Source organism: Phoca vitulina, unplaced genomic scaffold, assembly GCF_004348235.1.
Source record: "Phoca vitulina isolate PV1807 unplaced genomic scaffold, GSC_HSeal_1.0 scaffold13, whole genome shotgun sequence".
NCBI lineage: Eukaryota > Metazoa > Chordata > Mammalia > Carnivora > Phocidae > Phoca > Phoca vitulina.
The window spans coordinates 44,415,961-44,443,592 of NW_022589716.1; the positions used below are offsets into that span (position 1 = coordinate 44,415,961).

The 27,632-nt window shown below is 54.1% G+C and overlaps 1 protein-coding gene across 1 annotated transcript; it reads right to left on the reverse strand.

Moving 5' to 3' along the window:
* Positions 1 to 2,809: 2,809 nt before the first annotated feature.
* Positions 2,810 to 26,514, reverse strand: HDAC11 (histone deacetylase 11). The gene is made up of 10 exons (XM_032412012.1): positions 26,411 to 26,514; positions 25,296 to 25,444; positions 22,882 to 22,982; positions 11,048 to 11,164; positions 9,994 to 10,036; positions 8,183 to 8,259; positions 7,071 to 7,133; positions 5,930 to 6,026; positions 4,839 to 5,017; positions 2,810 to 4,703 (listed from the first exon to the last, which is right to left on the reverse strand). Coding segments are annotated over exons 1-10 (1,044 nt in total). The 5' UTR covers positions 26,413 to 26,514; the 3' UTR covers positions 2,810 to 4,487.
* Between the last annotated feature and the right edge of the window lie 1,118 nt (positions 26,515 to 27,632).

The window sequence follows — 27,632 nt, forward strand, 5'->3', positions numbered from 1 at the left end:
TCATTTTTAAAAGTGATCATGATGATGGGTAACGTGTACTGAGTGCTTACTCTGAAAATTAATAAAGGAAAACCTCACTAGCATGGCACCAGGAGGCCAGCAGGGGGAACCCTCACATCACACCACTGGACGTCAATTATAGGAAGCCGTCATTCAGACTCCAACAGAAGAACCCTCCACAGGAAAGAATCGTCATTTATAGCTCCCAATAAGAAAAGATGCACACTGCATCTCCTACAAGAGACTGACTACCCCAGCAACTCAGTCTGTGGGAAACCGTCAGCGCCCTCAACTCTTGCTTTTCTCCAACTGGGCTTTCCTTCAGAACAACCCCTCCCGATTTCCTCCCCTTCTCCATAAAATAATGTTCTTCTCCTTTATTAAGGACCAGCTTATGGTTTTTGCCATAGCTTGTTTGTCCCACGTTGCAATTGTCTGCCATTCCCAAATAAACCCATTTTTTTTGGCTGGTAAAATAACGGATTTCTTTTTAAGATCAACAACTCCATGCTGGACCCTGCTTTAAGCAACTTACAAACTTGTTCAATCCTCGTGACAACCGAGAGGTAGGTACTATGGCCCCCATTTTGCAGATACATGAGCTGAGGCATAGAAAGGACAAGTCACCGGGCTAGCAAGGGGAGGAGGTGAGACTCAGGCAGGCTGGTGAGGGATGGGAGCCCAAGCATTAATCGCTGTACCCTGCAGCCTCAGAAAAAGTCCCGGGACAGTATCACTCCCAGGGTAGGGCACTGAGCCTCCCCATGTTGGCCCTGAGCCCAGATCAGGGTGTCCCCTGCCAGTGTTGGCTGAGCAAAATAAAACCAACTCAAGAGTGGGCCTCCCTGGAGGAGGTCCTGGCCTTAAACCCCAAGCATTTGGCTGAGGAGCCAGGAAGGGTCCTAAAAGTCTCCTTCCAATCTGCTGGGGAGTCCTGCTAGGGTGGAAGGGCCCTGTGCCAGCACCCACCTCTGTTTACACCCAAGGCAGCAGGCTGATACGTTCATTTCTGCCTCTGCCCCCCCCCCCCCCCACCGGCTCTGTTAGCCTAGCTTCGGGCATCCCCATGGGTGGTTAGCTGCAGCTGGGCACTGCTGTTTCCGATGCCTGAGTTCCCCCCAGCTAGCCCCAGTGGAGAACAGAGCTGTAACTCAGGCAGATGAAACCTCCTCTCCCCAGGCCTCAGCTGGCCCACCAGCCAGGCATGGCACCGGGGTCTCCGGGGAGGAGCGGGGAGGGTGGCTCTGAGGCTCTGAGCCGCCGCCGGTGTCACCCCCACACACATCTGCTCCAGCCCTGTGGGCTCAGGACTGTGACTCACCAGGACGGCTGAGGAAGGAGGCTCAGAGAGGCTAAGTCACTGGCCCAAGGCCCCACATTGAGGCCCAGGTAGAGCAGAGCTCCCATGCAGCGGGCTCAGGCTCCAAGGTCTGCCCACACCCCTGTGCACCGGGGCGGGAAGGGCTGCTCTGCCCGCCGTCAGATGTTCGTGCTCCAGATCTCCAGGAGGCTCTGCATGGAGTCTTCTGCAGAAATCTCACACCTGCCAGGCATCAGGGCTGCTCACGGTGGGCTCCCACTGGACAGTGTGTTCCCAAGCTTGCCTGCTCCCCAAGTTCTCCCCGTAGCATGTGTCTGTCCCCAGCCTGTCCCCACTCTCACCCTGGGCTGCAGAACCCTCCCCCCATCAGCAGGGCTGCTGTGCCAGACCCTCAGCACCTCACAGAGCCGGCATGTTCCTTGGGTTTTTCTAACTTAGGTGCAAACAGCAAACCACACAGATCTTAAGAACAGATCCTGAACGCTTCACCTCAACTGTCCTTGATTCTTAAGCTGACCTATAGGAGAATGGTCATCATCATGACTGACATTTACTGGGGGCTAAGAAAATGCCGCATGGCACCCTAAATGCGTTCCATGTATTACGGCATTTATTCCTGGAACCGCCTTTAGGTAAGGACCCTCAAAGGCCCCATCCTACAGATGAGGAAACAGCTTATAATTCTGGAGCCTTGGTTCAAATCCTGTTCCTCTGCTCACCAGCTGTGGGCCTCAAGCAACTAACCAACCCTCTGTATGCCTTGTGTCTACGTCTATAGAACGGAGATGAAAATAGTTCTTACCTCAGACTGCTGTGACGTTCATCCCTGCCTGCCGAGAGCCTGGAACAGGGCCTGGCCCTTGTCGGCCTTCATCACCCTCCTTACGCCCAGTACAGGGCTGAACTGGACCCCTGCCCACCACTGCCCAATATCTTCACCTGCCGTCCTTGTCCCTGGCACGAACACTTGGGGGCCACCCTGCTTCCCACCCAGGCTGTGCCACTAACACTGGGGATGCCCTGGTCACTCTACCAGGCTGAGGACAGGCTCTGCTCTCCACCGGCCTGGACCCCCCTGCCCCAGCCCAGCCCATCCCCGTGCTCCATCCACATGCTCCAACCACAGCCCAGGGCTGGAAGACCCCCCCACCCCCACCCCACCTGCTGCCCTGTCGGGGCCCGCCAGCTGCCTCCCACCCTGGGCAGAGCCGCCATCACAGCCCAGCCTCGCCTGCATCCCCTCCCCACACATTCCCAGACCCTGGACCCCCCTATGTCTGGAGAGCAACAACCCCCACCTCATTCCTTCACTCCTGCCAAATCTGAGGCATCTGAGAACATACACTTAGGTATCTGGCAGAGCTAGGTTCAAACCTGGCTCTACCACATGCGTGGCCTGGGGCAAATGCCTTGTTGAGTCTCAGTCGTCTCATCTGTAAAATGGGAACAATGACCTACTCCATTGGACTCTGAGAACAAAATGAAATACTAGCATTTATTGGGCAGCTCTTGAGGTCAGGCCTCATGCTATGTGAATTTTAAATCTTTACTTCCTTCAATCCTTAGGAGGTAAGGATGCTTCATCTCAAGAATACACAGCAGCCGGTCCAATCAAGAAGAGCCTTTATGGTTCTCAACAAACAGAAGCTCAACAGTGATGAAGCAAGCCCACTGCCTGCCCCCAGAGGTCACAGGCCCCAGGTGGAAATGAGGGGATGTTAGGTACCTTCAGTCGGGTGCAGAGAAACCAACGGCAAGGGCGGGGGGGCAGGTGAGGGAGTCCAAGGGTGTGGTTAGTGCCTCGAGGTCTAGTCCAGGAGGTCAGTCTTTTTGATAGTTCATGATTCTGAAACGCTTCCTCCCGCCCCCCAGCAGAGGGAGCACCAAGGGAGAATGTGGGAGAATGTGAGAGTACCCCCATATGGTAATGAACATGAGTCCTCCAGGTGGGGTTGATTGGGGACGGGGATGCCTCAGCTGGCCCACTTTCCCTCCCCACCCCCCCCCACCTGTGATCCCTGTTTAAGACACACCCAGGGAATGAGGGGTGGATGCTCCCCCCCCACCCAGCCTCCTAGGGGGCCCCAGAAGTCCCCTTCAGATTAGAGCTGAGGACAAGGTCAGGGTCTGGGGCATTTCAAAGACCAGAGGTCAGGGCCCACTTGGGACCTTGGACTCCAAGCACAATCAGGGCCTGGGCACTTTGGGTGAGGCCAGTAGAGGCTACAGTCCCCCTAACTCAAGGCCCTGCCCTAGATCCTACCCATACAACCTACCTCTGCCCTCCCTCCAGGAACTCCAGCCTGGCCACCAGCACCTCGGTCCTTACTTGGGGCCTCAGGTCCCAGCTTGGCCACCTGCCCCCATCCCCAAGGTCCCCTTCTGGGCCTCACCTTCCTCTGTCCCCTCCCCACTGGGGTTGGCGGCCCCCTCAAGCCTCCAGTGCTGAGGCCCATCACTGAGCCAAGCGTTCTTCCCCCAAAACCTACTACTCTCCATAACAGGCAAGACCATGGCTGAAGCATGGACTGGGGGCTCCTCAGGCCTTCCCCTCCCCTTATCGCCACCGAGGAGCCTCGGGAAAGCAGGTCCAGACCTTGCTTTATTGAAGGGGAATACCAGATGGGAAAACCCACTCGCACCCCTTCCCTGCCACCCCTCACATCCAGGACCAGGGCTCCTGCCTGCTGGCTGGGAATCCAGAGCCCACCCCCGCAGAGGCTTACCTGCAGCACCCAGCTCTCAGCCCCACCCACACGGGCACCCATGGCCCCTCGGGCCCTCCCTGATGTCAGGAGGAGAGGGTGGAACAAATCCCATGACTTGCGCCCCCAAAGCCTCACCTGCCATCCTTCCTCCTTGCGAAACTGCCTGCCTCTGCAGGGCCTGGTCAGACGGTGACCCCACATGAGGTCTTCTGGGACTCAGGCCCTGCCTTCCGCCCCCACCCACAGAGGGGCCTGGAGACCCCCTGACACCCAATGGGGAGAGCGGAGGGGCTGCCCCCAAGGCCGGCCCAGTCAGGGACAGGCCCCTGCCCCTCAGTGCCTCCTGGCAGCTGCGCCCCCCGCCGCCCCCGTGGTTAGAAAAGGAGAAGCAGTGAGGGGCGGGCGGGGCCGAGGCAGGCGGGGGGGCCGCGCAGAAGCGCAGAAGGGCAGTGGCGTGGTCAGGACACCTCAGGCGGCAGCAGAGGTGTGTCCGAGTTCTGTGCCGAGACGCTGGGGCACTCGGACCCGATGAGCCCGAGGCTGTACAAATTAAGGATGGAGTCGGCAATGATGCGGGCCGTGCGCTTCTGGTATCCGCCCGAGGTCACCATGAGGATGGGCACCTGGCGGCCACGGACCACCCGAAACACCAGTTCGTCCCGCTTCACGATGCCCTGTAGAGGGATGGGGGAGGGCCGGGGTCCTTGTGGCTTCGGAAGTCTGGGCCGGCCCCTCCCCCACACCAGGAGAAGCACCTGTGCCGCCTGCCTTGCCCGCGGACCCCACACCCCCCCAGGGGCCGGACGCACCTGTGGGCTGATGGACAGCCCCCCAAGGCGGTCCCCTTCCAGGATGTCGGTCCCTGCGTTGTACACCACCACGTCGGGTGGGTGCTCCTGGAGGGCCTTCTGGAGGTTCCGCCCCACTTTATCCAGGTACTCATCGTCCTCCGTGCCCCACTCCAGCTCCACCTTCCGCCTGATGGCCTCTGAGGGGGAGACAGGAAGAGTCCCGACGTGCAAAGAAGGGAAATAGGCTCAGGAAGGTCAAGGTTGCCTGGGTCCCTGTCAGTGCCCCAGGCAGGACTGGAAACAGTCTGATGCCAGCACCAGTCTGCCTCATTCCACCCAAAATGAAGCTAAAGAGCACCAAGAACTGCAAGGGGGACCAAGGGAGAGGAAGGACTGCAACTAAAACACTCTGCCCTAGGGATTTAGAGACCCATGTGGGTGACATCTGATCTCACTGCCTCCTTTAGCCTCCACCTGGAAATGTGGACACCCTGCTGTGCCCTCAGGCCCAAATCCAGCACCTTCTAGTCTCCATTCAGAAACCGGGCCCCTGGGCCACACCTGGGGCTGAATTACCCTCAGTAGATCCATTGGCATAAATGTCCCCTTACTGCATAAATGTCCCCTATTTGCAAAGTGGCCAGGGTGCTGTGTTTTCAAAATTCATCTGGGAGTCTCTGCCTTTTGATTGGTAAGTTTAAGCCACTTGCATTTATTTTAACAACCATTATATTTGGCTTGGTTTCTGCCATCTTATTTTGAATTTTCTCTTTATCCTATTTTTCCTCTCATTTCTTTTTTGTCATTCCCTGTTTTCTACCAGACAAATGCATACGCAGGAGGGGTTCTATTTTTCTTCTTCTGGTGATTTCCCTAATGTAAGGACCCACACGTGTTGTTTATTGGACAGGTTTATGTGATCTTGGATGGGTCAAGTGAGTTAATTCTCAGTTTGCATGTCTATAAAATGGGAGCAATCCCCACCTCCCAGGGATGCTGAGGATAACTGAAGTGACTTCTGCAGAACCCAGCATGTAGGGAACACTCAGGAGAGAGAGCTCCATCCAAGTATGAGTGCACTTAAGGCTGAGGAAGAGGGGGCAGCTTACGCTTGGCAAAGCGGTCGCCGGGGTAGATGTGGCGGTTGTAGACGTCCATGATGTACACGCGCTTGTCACCCATGAAGTCCCGTTCGTGCCCATTGCCCTGTGGGGAGGACATGAAAGCTGCTTGCACACAGGCACCCTCAGCAAGGACAGGACCCCCGCACACACCCCAGGAAATGGCCCACGTGCCTGGGCAGCTCAGTTGGCCCTTGGAGGCAGAGGGTCTCTTGGCTGTTAAGTGGCAGAGCTGGAATTCAACCTCAAATCCCAGCCCCATGGTCTTCTGGTGTGACCTTGAGTGAGCCCCAGCCCTCTGAGTGTCTTCTCCACGGACTGAAAAAGGAATTCTAGCCCTGCCACCCTCTCTGGTCTGTGGCAGGATCCGCGGGGGTCAGGAATGGGAAAGGTAAACTGGAAAGGGCTGTGCAGGTGTGACTTGGTACCAGAGTTCAGTGTCACAGGAACCCCCCCCCAAGCAAGGCACCCACTAGCACAAAGGCACAACAGCAGGGGTGTGGGAGGGGTCCTCGGGAGCCCACTTCATGTCCTGCCCTGTCTGACCAGAGGAGCCAGCCCTATATTTGGAGTCCTGAGGAGGAAGCCCTGCATTCTGCTGCTTCACCCCCAGGCAGTGAGTTCTTAAGTAGTGGCCTCGGGCCCCAGCAACCCTGAAATCATGCGTGCGAGCATTTGTCTGAGGGGCAGGTCCACAATAGTTCTCAGCTATCTGCAGGGGCTGGCACCCCAACCTGACTAGGAAGCACTGGGGAGCCACAGCAGGCTTTAGAACATGAGAGTGGCATGGCCAGACTGGGCTTTAGGAAGAGTCTTCAGCCTGGTGTGTTGGGCAGTCAGAAGGGAGGAAGCACCCTTGGGTTTGACAGAAGCAATGAGGAGGACTCAGTGCCCAGGATGGGCTGAGCGGGGCAGAGGGACAAAGACAGACCCTCCACTTCCAGCCCGAGGTGCAGAAGATGGGCAGCAAGGAGAGAAGCAGATCAGGGTGGGGGTGGCAGAGGCCCAGCCTGGCGCTTGGCAATGTTCCCAGGGGGAAGGGAGCTCCCCAGTGGGGGGCCGTGTGACAGAGCTGATGGGGGCCTGGGGAGGCAGGGCCATGAGACCACAGCCCCCACAGGGTACTCACCTGATGGGCATCAAGATCAACGATGGTGGCTCTGGAGATGCCTTCCACTCGCTCAAACAGAAACTGCCAGGGGAGGGAGGGGGCAGTGAGGATCCACACAGGCCAGGGGACATAGCCCCTGGGGGATTCCTAGTTGGTGAGGGGTCAGGTGGGAGGCTGGACACACTTGTGGGCAATCAGGCCACCGGGCAAAGAATTCCCACACCCAGGAGAAGCCCGTGCAGCTCGAGAGAAGCATGTGTGCACGGTCAGGGAAGGCTCCCTGGAGGAGGCAGCATGTGCTGTACCCTGGCAGGCTGGAGGTCAGGAGCAGGGTAGTAGGGCTAGCCCTCAGAGACAGCCCAGGATTCCTAGGGGAATATATAGGGGTTGAAAGAGGGAACCTCCCCTCAAGGCTGTGCCTGGAACTTCATCCTGCATTCTCTGCCTTATCCTACAAGGCCAAGTTCTCAAGTCTCCTCTGGGAAGCCTTCCTTCCCCTCCCCCACCCTCTCGGAAGGTCTCCCATGTGTCCCCCTCTCTGAATGGCCAGGGTCTGCTGCCCTGCTTGCCCTGCTCCCCCCATTTAGTCTGTGTGCTCTGTGAGAACAGGGACCATGCCAGCCCATCCCTGATGCCCAGAACCAGGCCAGGCACAGGGTGCTTAAAGGGAACTCTGCAACCCAGCAGAGGTGTAGGCCAGTGCCCGCCCTGCCCCTCGCCTCTCTGGGCCGGGGTCTCCTCCTCTGTACAGGGGAGGAGTAAATGAGGTGAGGAGGGCAAATGGAGGCTGGCGCAGGGCTGGACCTGCCGGAACCAGCCATCCCCATCATTATGCCTATCTCCTCCTCACTCCGGTAGAGCGATGCACTCCCTATATTGTGGACAAATGGGCTGCCCCTCTCCAGTCCCCACCATTGTTGAGGCCACACTGTCTCCCTGCAGCACAGACAATGCAGAAGAGGAAGTGTCAGGTCTGGGTTGGAGTCCCAGCCTGGCTGGGCGACCTGCCAGCTTCCTCCCCTCCTGGGATCCAGTTCCCTTTTCTGTAATGTGGAGAACACCCAATTGGGGGTGGCGGGGGTGTTCCAGGGAGGGCTCCCGGAGTGAGGACCCACGTGCTCGCGGCGCACCTTGATGGCCAGTGTGATGTCCGCATAGGCGCAGAAGCCGCCGCCCCGGTCACTGGAGCAGTGGTGGAAGCCACCCCCTGTGGAAGGGCAGACGCGGTGTGGTCACCCCCCCCTCCTGCCCACACCCTGCGCCTGCTCAGCTCCCAAGGACAGGCTCCTGGAACTCCAGGTTGGCAAAGTGAACCGAGCACCTGAGCACGTCGCCATCCCCGAGTCAGGAGACAGCTTTGCCATCACCGCCATTCCTGTCCGGAGCAAGAAACCTCTCGGGCTGTCCTGACGAGTCAGCCCCCAGTGCCCATCACAACCCCCAGGGGCCAGGAGCTCATCTTTCCCAAGGCAAAAAGTTGTTCCTTGCCTCTATAGGGCCCAGGCCTGCCTCCATGTGACTTCCCATGCCAGGAAGGGGTGGTGGGGCTGTGGGGGACCCGTTTATGCTAGGACCACCCACATTCTGCAGGTGGTAGAAAGGAATGGTCAGGAAGGGCACCTTCTGCTGGTCATGGCCACCCGTGGCAATGGGAGGCCCTGGACACCAGGGTCTGGCTCCCACCTCTCCCCCACTCTGAGAGCCGACTGCCCTGCAACCCCTACAAGGACCTGAGTTTCAGGGCCTCACCCAGCAGGTCGAATCCAGGGCCCACGGCTACAAAGGACTTGCCTCTTTTCATGCCAACAGGCTGTCAATGGATCTTAACAATGAGATAATAGCCAATCATGAACTCCTAACTGGGCACAGAGCTCACTGAAACCTCCCTACAGCCCCAAATGGGGACACTGTTATCATCACCTCCATTTTACAAATGAAGAAACTGAGGCACACAGAAAACCAGCACCTTGCCTGGGATCACACAGCTGACTGCCATGCAGAACCAAGATTCAAACCCAGGCTGGATCAGGACCTGGGCTCTTAACCTCTACCAGGTCATAACATCTTCCATGTGGGAAGGGCCTCCCTGGGTCTTTGTGAGGACCCTGCTGTAGACACACAGGGCATGTCTCCTTCAATCATCCATTTAGCAGTATAGCATAACATCACGGTTATGCCAGACCTAATGCTGGCTACCTGGCGATACCAAGATGGAAGAGCCCCAGCCCCTAGCCTTGCAGAGCTCACAGCCAAAGGTAGGGGTTCTCTGCTCTGGGACTCTGAGCAAGCCACCAGGCCTCTCCCCACACTTATTTCTTCATCGATACAATGGGACCGACAACAACAATGCCCAGCTCAAATGAGAGGCCAGACCGTAAAGAGCTTTGCTAACTGTGAAGTGCTGCACCTCAAAGAGGGACAGATGAGGGCGAGACAAGGAAGATGTGTGCAGCCCTCCCATGAGCCAGTCTTGCAGGAGAGTCCAGGGGACTGCAGAGTGCTGGCCCTCAGGCCCCTGAGAAGGCCGTGGTATTGACCCTGGGCCTGTCTATCCATCACGTGACCAAGGCCCTGTAGACTGTCCTGGGCCCCAGGAGGCTGATGGAGTTTTTCAGGAAAGACTCTGAAATGCTGCAGGTTTTAGCCCCACCCAGGGCTGCCCAGGGGATGGTGAAGGCTTTTGCAGAGGGAGTGAGCTCCTTGTCACTGGAAGTATGCAAAGGCAGAGCTGGAGAGCCAACTGGGGAACTCCTTTAGATAAGGATCCCACCCCAGATGGAGGCACGGGTTGGTCCCTCCCAGACACCAGATGGCTGCATACCCTCGCCCATCCCACTTAATAAGGCACCAAGAGCCTCTCAACTCTTCAGGTTGCCCTCAGGTTCCTCCTGGCCCTCCCAGCCCCCAGGACCCAGCAGGCCAGGCTGGCCAGGGCACTCACCCACATTGATGGCCCAGCCTCGCTCCATGGCCAGCTTCCCTGCCTTTGGAGACAAGCACAGGGTGAGAGGCACAGGCAACCGATTCCCTCACTCACTCATTCACAGCTTCACTCATTCATTCCATAAACACTATGTCCAGCCAGCTCTGAGGTAGGGCTGACCTATGAGGTAGGGTTCAGGAGGCACCCATCCTCCAGCAAACTCAGACTCAGTCTTGGAAGCAAGTACCAGATTGGCTGGCATATGAGATGTGCGGTGCATAAGCCCCTTTGCAATTTTGCCAAGAAACTGGAAGAAATCAGAGTTAAGTAGTTATGATCACAGGTGAGCTGACAATGATCTTAATGGGGCTTTCAAAGGGAAAATAGACAGTTTTTTGCCCATGGAAGTATGGCAGACTGAATACCAAAATCCTGTAGGAAATCATTGTTTGGGGGTGGGCAGTCATATTCCAATAAACAAACAAACAAAACAAGGTACAAATTTGCAGAGCTAAAAAGAAAACTATCGGGATCATCAGGTCTTGATCCAGCTCTGGATTAAATCATCCTACATTTAAAACTGCAATGTTCCTCTACCTCCAATTAACTCGGCAGCCTGTGGCTAATTTTAAAGACAACTACATATGGGATATGAAACCTAATTTTGCTGCAAGTGTTCTTTACTGCCCCACCCATGATGCAGGGTGAGGGGAGCATCGCCCATCACTGAAGTCATGGTGGTTTAGTTTTCCATTTTGAATTGAGTACACTGAAGCCATAGTTTGAGGATATACTCTCTGGGGAATGGGGATATATCTTATATACCAGCAAATACGGTAACTCTAATAGGAGGTCAATGGCGGGGAGGAACAAGGAATTCAATGTCCTGGAGCACGTGGGAAAGCCTTCGGGAGAAAGAGTCTTTGTTGCTGTGCCTTGAGGAATATTCAGGATTTTGTTCAACTACAAAGTGGGCGGAGTGTATTCCAGATGGAGAGCCCAGGGTGAGCAAAAGCCCAGAGGCGCGGGGGTACGGAGCCCAGCAGTTGCTTCCGCCTGCCTCCCCACCTACCATGATGGTTCCTCCCGTCTGGGTCCGGAGGGGCTTCAGCACCTTCCTCTGCACAAGGAAGTTGGGGAGGAAGATGACAGGGGGGATCTCTGTGATAGTCGCAACAGCAAAGGACCACTGTGGAAAGAGACGCAGGCCATTGGCCTCCCACTGCCGTGCCCAGAGCTCGGAGGCGGCAGTTGGGAAATCAGATTCCTTGTAATGCCAGTTTCAAGGTGCCCTGGGTGAGCTTCCAGCCTAGCGCAGTTCCTTTGGTTAGAAATGAGAGCCCCCCTCCCCCGCCCCCCCAGCGTTGGGCTCAGTAAAGAGCAGTTTCCTTAAAGCGGTTGGCCCACATTCCTCAGTGCTCCAAAGCCCTTGGCTGCCCTCTTGTGCCCAGAACAAGAGCTGCAGAGGATTACCAGTGACCGGCTGCAGACCCAGCACAGGCCCAGCCCAACCACTGCACTAAAGGGGGGACACTGAGGCCCTGACCTGGGAAGATCTTTCTTTCCAAGGTCACACAGTGAGTCACTGGCAGAGCCAGGACAGGAAGCCCAGGTCTCCTGCTCCCCTGGCCCAGCATGACCTCTTCCTGCACTGGGAATCAGACCTACCTTCAAAAGGGGTATCAGGCCCTCAGCTCAGCTACTGAGGCAGGAGGGTCTAAGGGTACCCAAAAGGCATTTGCACCAAGATCAGGACACAGCCTTCCCTATGACCCTCCCCTGGCCCCTGGGCAAACGTCCATGCACCCAGATCCTGAACCATCTCCTGCCTGGCTGAGAATATACCTGGATCCATACTCCCTGCCCTCCACTGACCCCAGGCAGAGCCTCAGAGGGGCCCAGGGCACTCTGTAAAGATTTACTAAGTGCCTGCTGGGCAGCAGGCTCCAAGCTGGGGGCTAGTCCTGTTCTCCTGACGGGATGCACAGCCTAGGGGGGAGGCGCTTATATGTGACAAAGCCTTCAAAGGAGAACATGGTCTGTGCCTAGGTGGGAACAGAGAGGCTTTCTGGAAGCAGTGACCTTGAAGCTGAGACTGCAGATGAACAGGAGTTGCCCAGATGTCAGGGTAAAGGTGAAAAGACAACTGCTTGGCAGACGGAAAGTGAGTCCAGGCTCCTGAGAGGTTGGGTGCGGCTGTGACAGAGCTGTGCCTGTCGAGTAGGGCCTGGGCTGCCAGAGAATGTTCTCAGACAGCCTCGTCAGAGCAGCGGGGAGTCATCAGATGATGCTTTCTCAAGCCGTTCTGGCTGCAGCAGGAGGACCAATTAGGGGAACTTGAATAGAAGCAGCAGCTGCCCCAGGGAGGAAGCGAGAAACAATGAGGTCCGGGAGAGGGGAACAGTTAGCAGATAGCACAAGGGGGATGGGCAGACGGGGGGGGGGTCAAGGATGCAAGGTTGGAACCCCAAGACTCCAACCCTGAAGGGCCAGGCCCAGAAGTATAGTCCACTCGGTCAATCGAGGGCTGTCCTGGGACAGGTTGGGGGGTGGGCAGAGGTATGGCGCTCAGGAAGCCAGGCAGAGAAGTTTCAGGAAAGAATAAGCAAAGAGAGGTGTTGAGAACAGGGAGCATGGCCACTGGGTTCTCCCACCAGGAGAGGAGATTTAGGGCAGGAGATGCCTGAGCATGTTCAGTGATGGGGAGGAGTCAGCAAAGAGGGAAAAGGAGAGGCCAAGGATGGGGTGAGACAGAAAGGGCACATGCCTGGGAAGGTCCTGGCAGGCCCCTTAGCCAGAGGGTGCCCCTCGAGGTCAGGGCAGGAAAGGACACATGTCAACCACCATAGGGGCCACTGCAGCCACCCCGGCCAACAGGGAAGACGTTTTGTCAGAGTCCAGGTGTGCTGGGCACCCAGGCTGCCTTGAACTGCACTGACCAGCTGTGTGGGCACCCCTCCCAGGCCACCAAGGCTGAGGACAGTTGAAGGCCGGGGAAGCTCGCTCTGCTGCCTCGCTCAAGTGAAGGAGCTGGTGAGCATGGCCCATGGAACCCAGACCACTTGCGGTCTGAAAGGAGAGCTGCCCGGCCAGCCTTCCTGAAGCCCCAAGCCTCTGGCTGCAACATGGAGGCACCTCAGGGCCTGGGAGAGGGGGGGGTGCTAGAGCTGAGAGCAGGAAGGTTGGAAAGCTCCAAGACCCCTCCATGTACGTGTGTATGTGCGTGTGCTTGTGCGTGTGTGTGTATGTGTGTGTGTGTGTGTGGTGGGGGGCAGACCCAGAGAGCAGAGGGTGGCCGGCTCTGCCTGCTGAGCGTGCCAATCCCACTGGCCGGCACAGGCCTGATGCACGGGAGGCACGGGGCCACTGTTTTCTATGAATAAACATTATAAAAACAAATGAGCCACTGAGGGGACACGTTAAATCCCTGCCTCCCTCTCTCGCCCTCAGCAAGCTAGCGGGGAATAAGGATGGAAAGAAAACGAAACCTTATCCTGGCCTCCTGAGGGGTCCCCTAGAGACACTAAACCATAAGAAGGGCATTTTTTAAACTACGTTCCACAGCACCTGTCCAGCTCAGCACTCCCATCAGGAAAGGGTTCCACGTCGAGTAAGTTTGGGAAACATTGCTTCTATTGTCCACCCCTTGGAAATTCACAACACACTCTGGCATGTTAAAAGCTCTAAATTGTGCAGTGAAGAATCCTGTTTAACTTTGCTTCACCCCGTTTCCCAAACTTTCTGGCCACAAACCTCCGTCGGCTGGCTTGACTTTTTATAGAACCCGTACGGACCTTCAAAGAGCAGCAGTTATCCGGGACACACCGGGAACCTCGTAGGCCAGAGGGTAAATTTTACATGGGCCAGGCATAAAGTCACCAGAAGCACGTCTGGGATTTGGCCAAGGGGATCAGTTCCCCTGGGAGAAGGTGCAATGTCCGCCAATGTGTCTCCACTTCCGGCCTAGAGAGATGGTACTAGACTTCTCCTGGCCCAGCAGTGATTTCTGTGCAGGGCAGCAGGGCCGCCTCCTGAGGATCTAGGCTCATGCCATTCAGTCCAATGGCCACCAGCCACATGTGGCTACTTGGGCATACCTTTAAATTGATTTTAAAAATGTTTAATGAGAATTTTGTTAATTCGATTAAAAAAAATCAACCATACTTCAATAAAAAATTAGAATTTTGTTTCTCAGTCTCGCCAGCCAGAGTTCAAGTGCTTAATAGCCACATGTAGCTAGTGGCTACTGGACAGAGCCCTTCTAGAACATTTCTGGCATGTCAGAAAGTTCTACTAGACAGTGCTGCTCTAGAAAAACCACCAGCGACCAGGGTGAAAAACAAACGAGGGGGCGGGGCAGGCTGGTGGCTGGGCCCTGGAGGATGGGGTGGGTGGGGAAGGGCTACAGAGGGAGGGCAGATACTTTATCTGGGACATGCGGCCCAGCAGGCTGAGATGAGAGCGCCCAGATCTGCCGGCAGCTCAGGCCCTCAGAGAGTCTGGTCCCAGGCAAGGGCGTTGAGGGATGGGCTAGATGCCAGTAGGGTGGGGACAGGGCTCAGCAATCCTCCTCAGAGTCAAACTGGTCCAACTCGGGGTTCTGCCACTGCTGGGTGAATTTGGGCAGGGCCCTTTACTTCCCTCCTGTCTCCTCATCCACGAAACGGGAGGTCTTCCCCACCAGACCTAAAATGAGGACTTAGACCCATCCACCAGGCCTGTCCTCGCCTTCCCATCTGAAGTACCCCCACCTGGGTCCCCCCTCTGACCCCCACCCTTGCCTCATCTTTCTGCACAGCACCCGTCTCTACCTGACATTACAGTATGTCTCTGTTGTTATCAGTCTCTTCCAGAAGGATGCCAGAGCTAGGAGGGTAGGCCCACGCTCATCCCTGCCATACAGACAATGCTGAGAGCGACGCCTGGCACATGGTAGGTGCTCACAGCACATGCTGTCCATCCTCTCCCAGATCCCTACCTGCACAGTCCCCGGAGGAGGCCACCTCACCTGTGCCACCCAACAGAGCCCCAAACAGTGACTGGCCCATAAGGGGCTAGAACAGCCCAGCCCTCTGTTCCTGAGACAGCACAAGTGTAGGGCCCCTCCTGGGGTCAGGCGAGGCCAAGCTCCTGCTGAACCCTCATGAGTGCCCAGCTTTTTCCCCCGTCCTCTCTTCATCCCACCCTCTCTTACAGGTTTCACCCCAAAGCTTGCCCTCCGGGAATCCCTTGCATCCCCATCCCCAGCGGGCTCAGCTTCTAGGGGGTGTGTCTCCCAGTGTAGTTCCTAAACCAGCAGCACCAGCACTTAAGAACTTGTCAGGAATGTAGATTCTCAGGGCGCCTGGGTGGCTCAGTCGGTTAAGTGTTTGACTCCAGATTTCAGCTCGGGTCATGATCTCAGGGTCATGAGATCGAGCCCCATGTCAGACTCCATGCTTAGCGGGGAGTCTGCTTGAGATTCTCTCTCTCCCTCTGCCACTCCCCCCCGCTTGCGCACACTTTCTCTCTCTAAAATAAATAATAAATAAAATCTTAAAAAAAAATGTAGATTCTCAGGCTCCTCCCCAGACCTGAATCAGAAACTCTGGGAGCGGGCCCAGTGATCCATGTTATGACAAGCCCTCCAGTGGATTCCAATGCTTAAGCAAGTTTCAGAACCACTGCTCTAGAGAACTTGACCCCTGAAGTGATGAACGAATGAATGAATGAATGAATGACATGAACAAGGGAGGTTTGTCCCAGCCTAATGCCCATTTCCCACCAAAAGGCATGGCCTGCAAGCTTCCCCATCTCAGAGCCTGGCCCGGTATCAGGGCCTCCATGCCCAGCCAGCCTTTTGGGGACCCCACAGATAGCAGGACATACCTGAGGTTGGCAACACCTCTGGGACCCACTCCCGCCCCATACTCTCAGCTCTGCAAGACTCTATTCTCTAGCTGCCTGATTTTCTCAGGTGGACCCTCTACCCTCAGAAATCCAAACCAAGAATTGCTCTCAGGGGAAGAGATGGTTGCTACCCCATTTGGAGCCCCAACTGCTTGGTTTGGGTCAGAACTTTCCATCAGTGAAAGTGGGAGCAAAAGGAGAAGAGGGAAAAAATCCACATGATCATTTCAGTTGTTGAAGAAGAAGCCTTTGCCAAAATCCAACACCCTTTCATGAAAAGTCAATCAACAAACTAGGAATAGAAAAGGACTCCCTCAACCTGGTAGAGGGCATTTATCATACACACATGCACACACACACACACACACAATCTCAAAGCTAACAAGATACACAGTACTAAAAAATGGAAAACCTTCCACCTACGATCAGGAACAAGACAGGGATGCCTGTTTTTGCCACTTCTATTCAATCTCACACTAGAAGTTCCAGCCAGAGCAATTAGGAAAGAAAAATTGGAAAGCAAGAAGTAAAACTATCTCTATTCACAGATGACATGATGTTAGCTACAGAAGATCCTAAAGACGACACACACACACCTACTAAACTGAAGAAGTGAATTCAGCCAAGTGGCAGGATACAAGATCAACACACAAAAATCAGTTGTATTTCAATACCTTAGCAATAAATAATCCAAAAATGAAATTTAAAAAGTAATTCCATTTAGGGGTACCTGGATGGGTCAGTTGGTTAAGGATCTGACTTCAGCTCAGGTCATGATCTGTGGTCCTGGGATCAAGCCCCACTTCATGTTCCCCACTCAGCAGGGAGTCTGCTTGTCCCTCTGCCCTTCCCCCTGCTCGTGCTCAATCTCCCTCTCAAATAAATAAATAAAATATTTTTTAAAAAGTAATTCCATTTACAATAACATCGAAAATAACAAAATACTTGGGAATAAATTTAACTTTAAATTTAAGGAGGTGCAGTTACCCTAAAACTACAAAACACTGCTAAAAGAACTTAAAGATCTAAATAAATGAAAAAATATCCATGTTCATGAGTTGCAAGACCTAATATTATAAAGATGGCAATACTCTCTAAACTCATCTACAGATCCAACACAATCCCTATCAAAATCCCAATGGCCTTTTTTGCAGAAATAGAGAAGCTGATCCTATAATTCATAGGGAATCTCAAGGGACCTAAAAAAAAAAAACTTGAAGAAGAACAAAGTTGGAGGACTTGCAATTCCCAATTCAAAAGTTACTACAAATCTTTGGTCATCAAAACAATGTGGCAATGGCATAGGACAGACATATGCATCAACTGAATAGGATAGAGAGTCCAGAAATAAACCCATACATCTATGGTCAGTTGATTTTCTACAAGGTTACAAAGACGAGTCAGTGGGGAAAGTACAGTATCTTTAACAAATGGTGCTAGGAAAACTGGAGAGCCACATGCAAAAGACTGAAGTTGAGCCCTTACCTCACACCATATACAAGAATTAACTCCAAATGGACAGAAGACCTAAACACAAACTGAAACTCTTAGAAGAAAACATATGGGTCAATCTTCATGACCTTGGATTTGGCAATTGAGTCTTACATGTGACACCAAAAGCACAAGCAACAAAAGATGAAATAGATAAACTGAAGTCTAGCAAAATTTAAAAATTTTGTGCATCCAAGGACAGTATCAAGAGAAAGAAAACACAATCTACAGAATGGGAAAAGATATTATTTGCAAATCATATAATACTGAGAACATACGAAGAACTCTTAAAACTCCACAACAAAAAGATAAACAACCCAAATTTTTAACAAGGGCCAGTGACTTGAGCAGATACCTTGTCAAAGAGGATATAAAGATGGCCAATAAGCAGATGGAAAGATGCTCAGTGTTATTAACCATTAGGGAAAATGCAAGTTACAACCACAGTGAGATACCATTTCACACCCACTAAGTTAGCCATGATCAAAAACAAAAACAAACCAGAAAACAACAAGTGTAGGAGAGAATGTAGAGAAATTGGAACTTTCGCACAGTTGTTAGGGATATATAATGTGCAGTTGCTATGGGAATCATTTTAGTGTTTCCTCAAAAAGTTAACCGGAATTACCCTATGACCAGCCATTCCAGGCCTAGATATATAAGCAAAATAACTGAAAACAGGTACTCAGACAAATATTCATATATGCACATTCATAGCAACACTACACACAAAAGCTAAAAGCCAGAAGCAACTTAAATGCCCATTAACTGATGAATGAATAAATAAAATGTTGTCTATCCACACCCTGGAATATTATTCAGCCATAATAAGGAATAAAGTGCAGATACATGCCACAGGATGGATGATTCTTGAAAACTCCACGCTTGGGCTTGGTGAAAGAAGCCACAAGCCAAAGGTCACATACTGTATGTTTCCATGCATAGGAGACACACAGAAAAGGCAAGTCCATAGAGTTAGAACACAGGCGGGTGGTTGGTCACCGGGGCAGAGGAGAGGGCGGAATGGAGAGCAACTGTTTCGTGGGTTCAGGGTTTCCTTTTGGAGTGAGGAAAATGTTTTGGAACTAAATAGAGGTGATGTTTGCGCCACATTGTAAATGTACTAAATGCCACTGAATTTTACACTTTAAAATGGTTACTGGTTATGCTATCTGAATTTTACCATAAACAAGAAAAAAAGGAGACAAGAGTCCCCTCAGGGAAGAAGAGAAAAATGAGAGGCAGCAGGGGGTGGGTGTGGGGGCCTTTTCCTCAGAAACTCTCTGAGACTCCACCCCCAGCCCAAAGGTCTGTCTCCCTCCCCAGTGTAACTCTGAGTGCTGTGAGGTCAGTGACTAGGCCCAAGAGGTGCTCAGACTTTCTGAGGCTCAGGCGTCCTTGGCTTTGCTTTCTCTTGCATGCCTCATACCCAATGTGAACAACAGAAAATTCTATTGTTTCAACTTCATAACAAACTGCAAATCCTACCAAAATCCATAGCCGCTGCTTCTAGCCTAGTCTGAGAGCCCAGGGCCTCTCACCAGATTACTGTAGCAACCTCCTTCCTCACTGATCTCCCTGCTTTTGTCTTGACAGCCTCATCTCATTACAGCTGCCAAGCAACCCTGCTAAAACCTAGATCAGATCATCTCCCTCTGCCTAAAACATTCCTTGGCTCCCACCTCCCTCAGAGCAAGGCCACAGCGGTACAAAGGGCCTTGTGTGGTCTGGCCCCTGATCGTCTTCTGACCCCATCTCTTGCCAGTCTCCTCCCCACCCCCATTTCCTCCGATCCAGTGGCAAATACTGTTTCAGAATACACTGGAGATACTCCTGCCCCAGGGCCTTTGCACTTGCTGATCCTTCTACTTGGAATGCCCTCCCTCCACATGCCCACATAGCTCACTCCCTCACTACCCTCAGTCCATGATCACATGTCAGTAAGCCCCTCCTTAACCTCCCTATTTCAAACCGCAGTCCCCACCACCCCCTTTCCTCCTGTACTTTTGCCCACAGCACTGAGTGCCTCGTAACACAGCATATCATTGACTGGATTATCATGTCTATTGGCTGACTCCCCCGACCTAAATACCAGCTCCCTAAGGAGAGGGACTCCATCTCTTTTGTTCTAGCCTGTCTTCCCTGGAACACAGCACAGTGTTCATTAAATACTTACTGGATTAAAAAAAAATGCCTGCTGGATAAACGTATCCCAGGCACTGCACAAGGTCAAGATGTCAGATCGGCATCACGCTACCCCACACCCCAGGCAAACTATCACTGGGATTAGCAGAAGGCACAAACCTGGGCGCCTGGGTGGCTCAGTTGGTTAAGCGACTGCCTTCGGCTCAGGTCATGATCCTGGAGTCCCTGGATCGAGTCCCACATCGGGCTCCCTGCTCGGCAGGGAGTCTGCTTCTCCCTCTGACCCTCCCCCCTCTCATGTGCTTTCTCTCTCATTCTCTCTCTGTCAAATAAATAAATAAAATCTTAAAAAAAAAAAAAGAAGGCACAAACCTGGCACTGGCCCAATCCAACCACCACCCTCAATGGGGCCAACTCTGGGCCTTGCACACAGTAGGTGCTCAATAAAAATTTCTTTCCCTGAACAGACATCACCTGGCAAACATCAGGCTACTGCATCTCGGTCAATGCTTGAATGATTAAGCATCAAAGGCCGCCCCAGGACAGGGCCACGCATGAGCCCTGGAACATGGGTGGGGGACAGAGTGAGGCGGGGCAGGGGAGAGGGTGACATCTCACAGCACACACAGAACAGCCAAGGAAACCTGCAGGGACTCTCCAGGGCACTGTTCCAGGTGCCCGCAACAGAGAGAGAAAAGAAAAGGAACATTGCAGATGCGGGGGGGAGGCGAGAGAGCAGGGGATGAGTGCGGGCAAGGGGGATGTTCCTGAGCCACAGCCCCTAAATGTCAAAATGCCTGAAATGGGCATGGGTCCCACGTGATCATCAAGGGCACCTCACACCATGACACTCTCCCATGGTACCTGGTACAAAATCCAAACTCCTCCCACAGCTTGCAAGACCCAGTGTGGCCAGTGCTGCTAGCCTCCCTGACCACATCATGCCACCTCAAGCACCCTTCTCCCCTTTAGGAGGCTAAGTCCCCAACCCCTCCTGGCATGTGGTTCTGGAACATTCTTCCTTCAAAGCTCCACAAGAGTGTCACCTACTCCTCATTCTTTTGTCTCAGCTCAAACCTCACCTCTCTGAGGCCCTCCCAGACCCCCCAGCCACCCTCCACCCTTCACTCAGCTACCCTCTGTTTTCTTTCCTTCACAGCCCTTTGTGCTCTGTGAAATGCTCTTGTGTGGTTACTTCTTTATTGTCAGTCTTCCACAACAAAATGCAAATCCATGCGAGCAGGGAAACTTGCTTATTTTTCATTTTGTACCCAGTACACAGTCAGTATTTGATATAGATGTATTGAATGACTGAGTACTTCACCTTAGTAGGTGCTATGGAAATCATCATGTTTCTCCTTTTGCTCTTGCTGCCAGGGAGCTCCAAGCCAAATACATGAGCTCAATCATAGCATCTTGGTTAATCCTCTCAGTTGGCATATCTGAATTCTCCTCCTGCCCTTGACCTCAATTTTCTACTTGGGTCTCTACCTGTTAACACTTTTTATTATTATTATTTATCACACAGTAAGCTGCCTTTAGGCTTTTGGGGGCCCAAGGCCAAGCACAGAGTGAGCCCTGCATGGTTCTCCTGAAGGCTCCTCAAATAGGTGGGGTCCTGGAGCCTATTCCACCCTACCCCCAGCCTTATCCTGGCACATTCACATGCAATCCACCCTGGCCTCCCTCTGTTCTGGTCTCTCCCTGCCCTGCCCCACTGCCATCTGTCCCTGCTCCCCACCCTCACCCTCTGGACTCTGGCAGGCATGTCTTCCTGGCCCAGCTCCTGGGCTGTGGACTGTGACCACGCATGTCTGCCCCAGGAAACCAGGGCAGCCAAGGACTGGGCTTCCTGCCAAGGCCTCGCACACCTCTCTCTCCCAGGAACCAGGTTTCAACCTCTTCCTGGTAATCTTTCATGAGCTGACAACGCCACAACTCCATCTAGAATTCTCACAGCTCGGGCCAGAGTCGGGGAGGAGGGCGGGTAGCAGCTGTGACCAGGAACCGGGAAGACTGACTGGATGCCCAGCCTGGGGTCTCCCTGAGGGCTGTTGGATTTCCTGGGTGACCTTGAGCAGGTGCAGCCTCTTTCTGGGCCTAGGCTTTTCCACCTATACAGGTGAGTGGGTGGGGGAGGGTTTGGTGACCTCTGGCATCTGCCATGGCACTGAGTCTAAGATGAGCTGGGGGTCAGCAGTCTGGGCTCCCACACTGTTGGCAGAGAACCTATGGCATCCATGACCGTGCCCCCACCAGGGTGGGCTGGCAGCACCAGGTTCTGATGCAACCCCCCCAGCCTAGCTTCCCCTCTAGGGGAGCAACCCACAGAGGGGCCTCGGACCCTCAAGCACAGATGAGAGTTTGTGAGCTCTTCCAGAAAGAAGTCACAAGCAGGCGGCCTATAGGCCTGCTTTGGTCTGCAGGTGGGATTGAAAATCTTGAAATGAGTTGCCACTTTAAGAAACCAGGGACTGCCACTTACTAATCTGAATTTCAGACTGCTCTTTGAAAGCCAGGCCCCTGGCCACACTGGGCCCACGGTGGAGCTGAGTAGCAAGCCACCCACTTGGGAAGGGGCAGAAGCTCCCCAGTTGGCCCCCATACATCACCACCACCTGTCTGACAACTTGTTTATGTTCTTTGCTTGGCCCTGGGGAGTTTCAAAGTAGTTTTGGCCCAACAGTTTTCAAAACGTCTTTAGCAGCAGAAGTTCTTAATACAGAATCTTAAACTTCAGCCAAATATAAAAATAGACCTAAATGGGATAGCTTTGGTTGGATAGGACAAGGGGCTGGGGGGCCGTCACCCAGCATGTCAGCAAGGGTCTCTGAGGCTTGTTCATAGAACACATATTGAGGGGCACTTGGGTGGCTTAGTCGGTTAAGTGTCTGCCTTTGGCTCGGGTCATGATCCCGGGGTCCTGGGATCGAGTCCTGCATCGGGCTCCCTGCTCAGTGGGGAGTCTTCTTCTCCCTCTCCCTCTGCCTGCCTCTCTCTCTCTCTCTTCCTCTCTGTCAAATAAATAAATAAAATCTTTTAAAAAAAAATAAAAATAAAGAACACAGATTGAAAGGCACTAAGGTAGAGGCCCAAAACACCTAGAAAGGTTCAAACCCCACCAAATGGACATCCCTGCTTCCATACACCCAGGGACAGGGAGCTCACTAGCCCCTGGAGCAGCCTAGCCCATCCCTGGTATCTGCCTTTTTATGACACCTGTCTCCTTCTGTTGGGGACCACAGACTCTCATGCCCCCCCCCCCCCCCGCCGCACGAGGGGCAGGAATGGAGCCCCTTGAGGCTGTGTTTCCTCAGGCGGAGCTGCCCCTGCTCTGGCCACCCCTCCTGGCAGCAGCCCCCCAGGCCCCAGGCCCTGTACCTTCAGCTCGTTGAGATAGCGTCTTGTGTGCACCACCAGCAGGTCCTCATCCGAAGCCTCCCGCGCCTCCACCAGCATGCCATCTGATAGCAGCTTCTCTTCTGAAACCACAAAGTGGGCACCCTGCTTCCCTGATGACCCAAAGGCAGACCCAGCTCCAGACCCCTCCTCCAGTAGGCTGCAGACTTAGCCTCTGCTAGCCCTGCCCCAGGAGGAGACCGGCAACCGCTGGCTTCTGAGAACAGGTCGCCTCCTGGGCCAGGGTGGACAATGCCAGGCCCCAGGGCCCGAGGGCGTCAGACATTGGGCACGCAGTGATCCTTGTGTTTCCCAAACCACTGACAGCCGAGAGGTGAGCTCAGGTGTGACGGGACGGCTTTCAGAGGCAGGTGGCACACGGATCAATAATGTTGACTCAAGTGAGAAAAGCTCTTCTGGGTTCTCCCTGCACCTTCTGGTGACATCATGGGAGGCTCAGTGTGGTGTGGCCTCTCTTTAAGGCCTGCCTAAACCCTTGCTCATCTCCCTTTTTTAACCCAAAAAGCAGCAGTCTCGCAGACTTCCAGGCAACAGTAAGCAGCCTGAAGTGAATTAAGTTTTCCTGCATTTATTTTTTTAACCATGACCTTCTATTTGTGGCAAGTGAAACTGGCTTTTCCCATTTAGATGATATAATGTTTCCTTTTAAAACAAGTTTATTTAAGTTTTTTTTTTTAAAGCAGAGGCTAAGTCAATTTAAAAAATATATATGAAGTAAATAACGGAGCAGGTGGTATGGCAAGGTCCCAAGAGCAGTTTGCAAATAATTGATGTTTGGGAAACACTGCAGTATTTTATCAGCCCTCACATCCACCAGACAAGATTTGCTCTGTTTTGCAAAAAAAGACACTGAAGCCAAGAGCAGGAAGTGCTCTAGGGCACAGTGAGAACAGGACCATCATGCTCTGGGCTCTAGGGAAATCAAAGCGACAAGGTCAGAATCTAAGGAAAACTGTTAATGTGTAACCCATAGAAGCCAATAAGTCCCATACATTTCCCACATACAGCTCCACATACAGAAGGCACTCTCTACTCTCCCCTTTCCCCCTAATAACATTCCATGGCTCCCCACTGCCTTCGGGCAAAGGGCCAGCTCTTTTCTTGGCAGCACCCAAGGCCCTTCACCAAGTGGCCCCTGCCTCCTTTCCACCCACATCCTCAGAGGAGAAAGGAGAGAACTCAGGAAGACTGTCAGCTCAGAGATGAGGGAGACAAGGAACCCTATGTTGAGCTGCTGGGTAACACAGGATCCCAAGAAAGGGCAACGGGGGGAGTGACTCAGGCCAGGTCTGCTGGAAACAGAGCATGAAGGACCATAGTCAAGAAGGCAAGAGACCTGCAAGGTGAGCAGCAGGCTGGCCCCACCCACCTCGCTGGGTTTCTCACCGTCCTGGCACCCCGCTTGGACTCCTTTCTACTTAATAGTTTTCAATACTCACTCTGGTCACAATTGTAAATGGAAAATCAGTATTGGTTGCCACAAATAGAAGTTAACCAAAAATAGAAAACATATATGATAGAAACAAACTGTTATTAATCTGTAATTTGATTCTATTTTCTGCAACATGCAGAGCCTGCAGCTTGCTCTAGATTTGTGAAAAGGGGAGATGGGCTTCGGTATTAAAGACAGGCTAGCCCCATAGTGAAACTTTCTCCATGGCGTGATCAGGATTGTGTGATTTAAAGATACACCATGCTTCATCCTATGCCAGGTAACATTCCCTACTTCTGTCAATTAAAGAACCCCTAATGCAGGGGAAAGGGAGAATATTCTCCCACTAGCCTACTGTGATGCCTGAATTTCCCACCTAAACCAGACCCCTGGATCACAAGCCAAAGTTGAAACCACACTCCAGAGCACCACTGTTCTCAGCGGAACAGCTGTGAAAGGTGGGAGCCTAGAGCTCTGAGTTCCAGACCCCACTCTGCCCCTTAGTAGCTGTGTGACTTTGAGCATATTCCCTAACCTTTCTGGGCTCCAATTTCCTCCATCTGTAATCAGTAGGGTTGGAGCAAAGGCTCTCTACCTCTTGGACTCTCTGAGTTTATGGGGGACGGACACTGGATTCCTCTAAACTTCAGCTTCCCTGTCTCCATCCTTAATGAGCTCCCCTTCTACTGGCCTCCACGGACAGAGACAGGACTTAAGCCCACAGCGAAGGGGAGCACTGAAGGTTTGAGACAGGGACATAGCATGCTCAGAAATCTGTGTTGCAAAGCCCCTTTGCCAGCATGGTGGAAGGCAGTCTGAGGGCTGAGCCTGGAGGTAGGAGACTGTGGCTTGTGTCAGGGAAGACACGGGCAGGGGCTGGGGGCTGGGGTCGGGGAGGTGGGTTGGAAGAAACAGATGTAGGGTCTCATAGGGCCTTCCATACCTTTTAGGAAGCTGATCACTTTGCCCCATTTTCCCGCGTCAAAGGGGTGCAGTTTCTCCAGGCCCATGAAGGTTATGTTGTAGCGTGGTGAATACACGATGGGCCAGCGTGTCTCCGGCACATGCTGGTACAGTTGAGTTGCGTGTGGCCTTCCGTGTGCCCAGGGACAGACACACAGGGAGGGGCAGTCTCAGTGTGGAAAGCAGCCTCCTCCTCCCTACCACCCCGCTGGGACCGACCACACAACCCCGACCCAGTACCACTAGCTCCCTCAGCCGCAGGAAAAGGGCCACTTAATATCAGTAACAACAGTCGTGAAAGCAGCTCCTTACTAGCATTGGCTCTTTCCCTGCACTATCCAACCCAAACCTCACCGGAGCCCTGGAAGTAGGCACCACCATCCCAACAGAGGCTTGGAGAGGGAACCAGGCCTGCCCAAGGTCACACTGCAGATCTGTGCAGCACCCGATGTTCACCAAGGTGCATCTGGCTGCAAGGCCTCAGCATCTCACTTCCACATTATAACAATCACGCTAAACAGCTGTATGTTTCCTTAACTGTAAAATATGTGGCTATCTTGAGATAATGCGTCCAAACAGCTGAGCACAGAAAGCTCCCTATCCCTGAGAGCTGGGGGTGGGGGTGACGGTTCCCAGAAACAGCAGGTCGGGGTTCAGGCAGGCTGTGGCCCAACCCTCAGCCAGGGATGGAGATCACCTCAGCCTTGCCGCGCAGCTGAGCCCCCTCCCCACCCCATTACACCTCTGCAGCCGCCGCCGCATCGGGACCAGAAACCTGGCTCCAGCGGCTGCCACTGTGAGGGGCCTCCGCACAGCTGGTGGAGCCCGGGATAAGACAGACGTCAGACCCGCGCACGTCGCCGGCCCTCGCCCAGGTCGGAGCCCCGTGGACCGCACCTCGGACCGCAGAGAAGTGGCGCGGGGCCGGCCTGGGCTCACTCGGCCTGAGCGGCCCCTGCCCGCGGTACCTGGGCACGCACCTGACGAGCCCGCCGGGTAGCCCGCGCACTAGTGCTCCCGCCCACGGGGACCCCTGGGAACCCCGGGGGCTTGAATTGGCGCCCCACCCCGCGCCCCCACCCCTGCCTCACTCACATCCCGGGGCCGGGCCCTCCCTGCGCTGGCCACTGCTCCGCGACCGGGCGGGGCGGGGCACGGCCCCGCCCAGGACACGCCCCCGGCCTAGGCCGCCTCCGCTGGGGGCGGAGCTCCGGCAGTCTCGACTCCGCCCCGCCCGCGCCCGCGCCTGCGTCACAGAGGGATGAAGTCCCGCAGTGAGCGCGCCCGCGGTTAGGAGGCCACGCCTCCAACGGCCATCAAGCACGAAGTCCCGCCTTCCGCAGACAAATGCCCAGTGGAATCCCCTGGCTCGGAAAGCCACGCCCCCTAAGGGGAGGGCCGCGCGAGTTTTTATCAAGGCGCGCCACAGAGGTTTGGAACGTGCGGAATCGCCCCGCCCCCAGTCGACCTGCGCTCCTGCTCTCTCCCAAGGCTGGGACTTAGGGATGCCTGGGTTCCCGGCGGACTCTGCGGCAGACGCGCTGTGTGACTTTGGGCAAGCGTCCCCGCTCTGGGTCCTCCGTTTCCACGAGTAAAATGGGATGGGGGTGCTCTGGCCCTGCAATCTGTGACCTCTCCGACTTGAGGCCACACGCGTGCCCTCCCCGCCCCATCTTTGGCGACCCCAAGGTGAGACAAACTCCCCACACGTCATTTGGGCTCTCTGAGCCTCAGTTTCCTCGTCAGTAGAGCGGGGCTGGAGATCCAATCTTAGGGGTACAGCCGGGTATCCGTGCTCGCTCCCTGTCCCTCCCACCCCGATCAAGACACGCCCTAGCGACAGCTGGGAGTGCCTTGGGGCTGGACCCTGGGACTAAGCTCCAACAATAGAGCCCCAGAATACAGAGACAATGGGCCCCTCTGTTGGCCCAGCTGTCCCCTGCAGCCAAACAAGCAGCTGACCCCGAGGGCTGCCAGGAGCAGGGTAGCTGGGATCCCTGGTGGCTCCGTGAGAGCGCCCGTGCGCGTGACAGAGTGGGCCACCGTGAAGGGGAAGGGCACAGACGTTTGAACAGTGCCCTCCAAGTGCCTGTCACTTGATTGCATGATGGCATTGGATTCTCGCAACCAAATCCTAGGAGGAGTTGCTGTCATCACCCCAGTTTTTTCATGAGGTGAGCTGAGGTGCAGGTCTGGATTAAACCTAGACTAGGCCACCTGTCAGCACCATGGCCTTGGGCAAGTTGCTTTAGCTCTTTAGTCCTTCATTTATGCATCTGAAAATGAGGTGATGCCTTCTCACCTACTTCATGGGGAA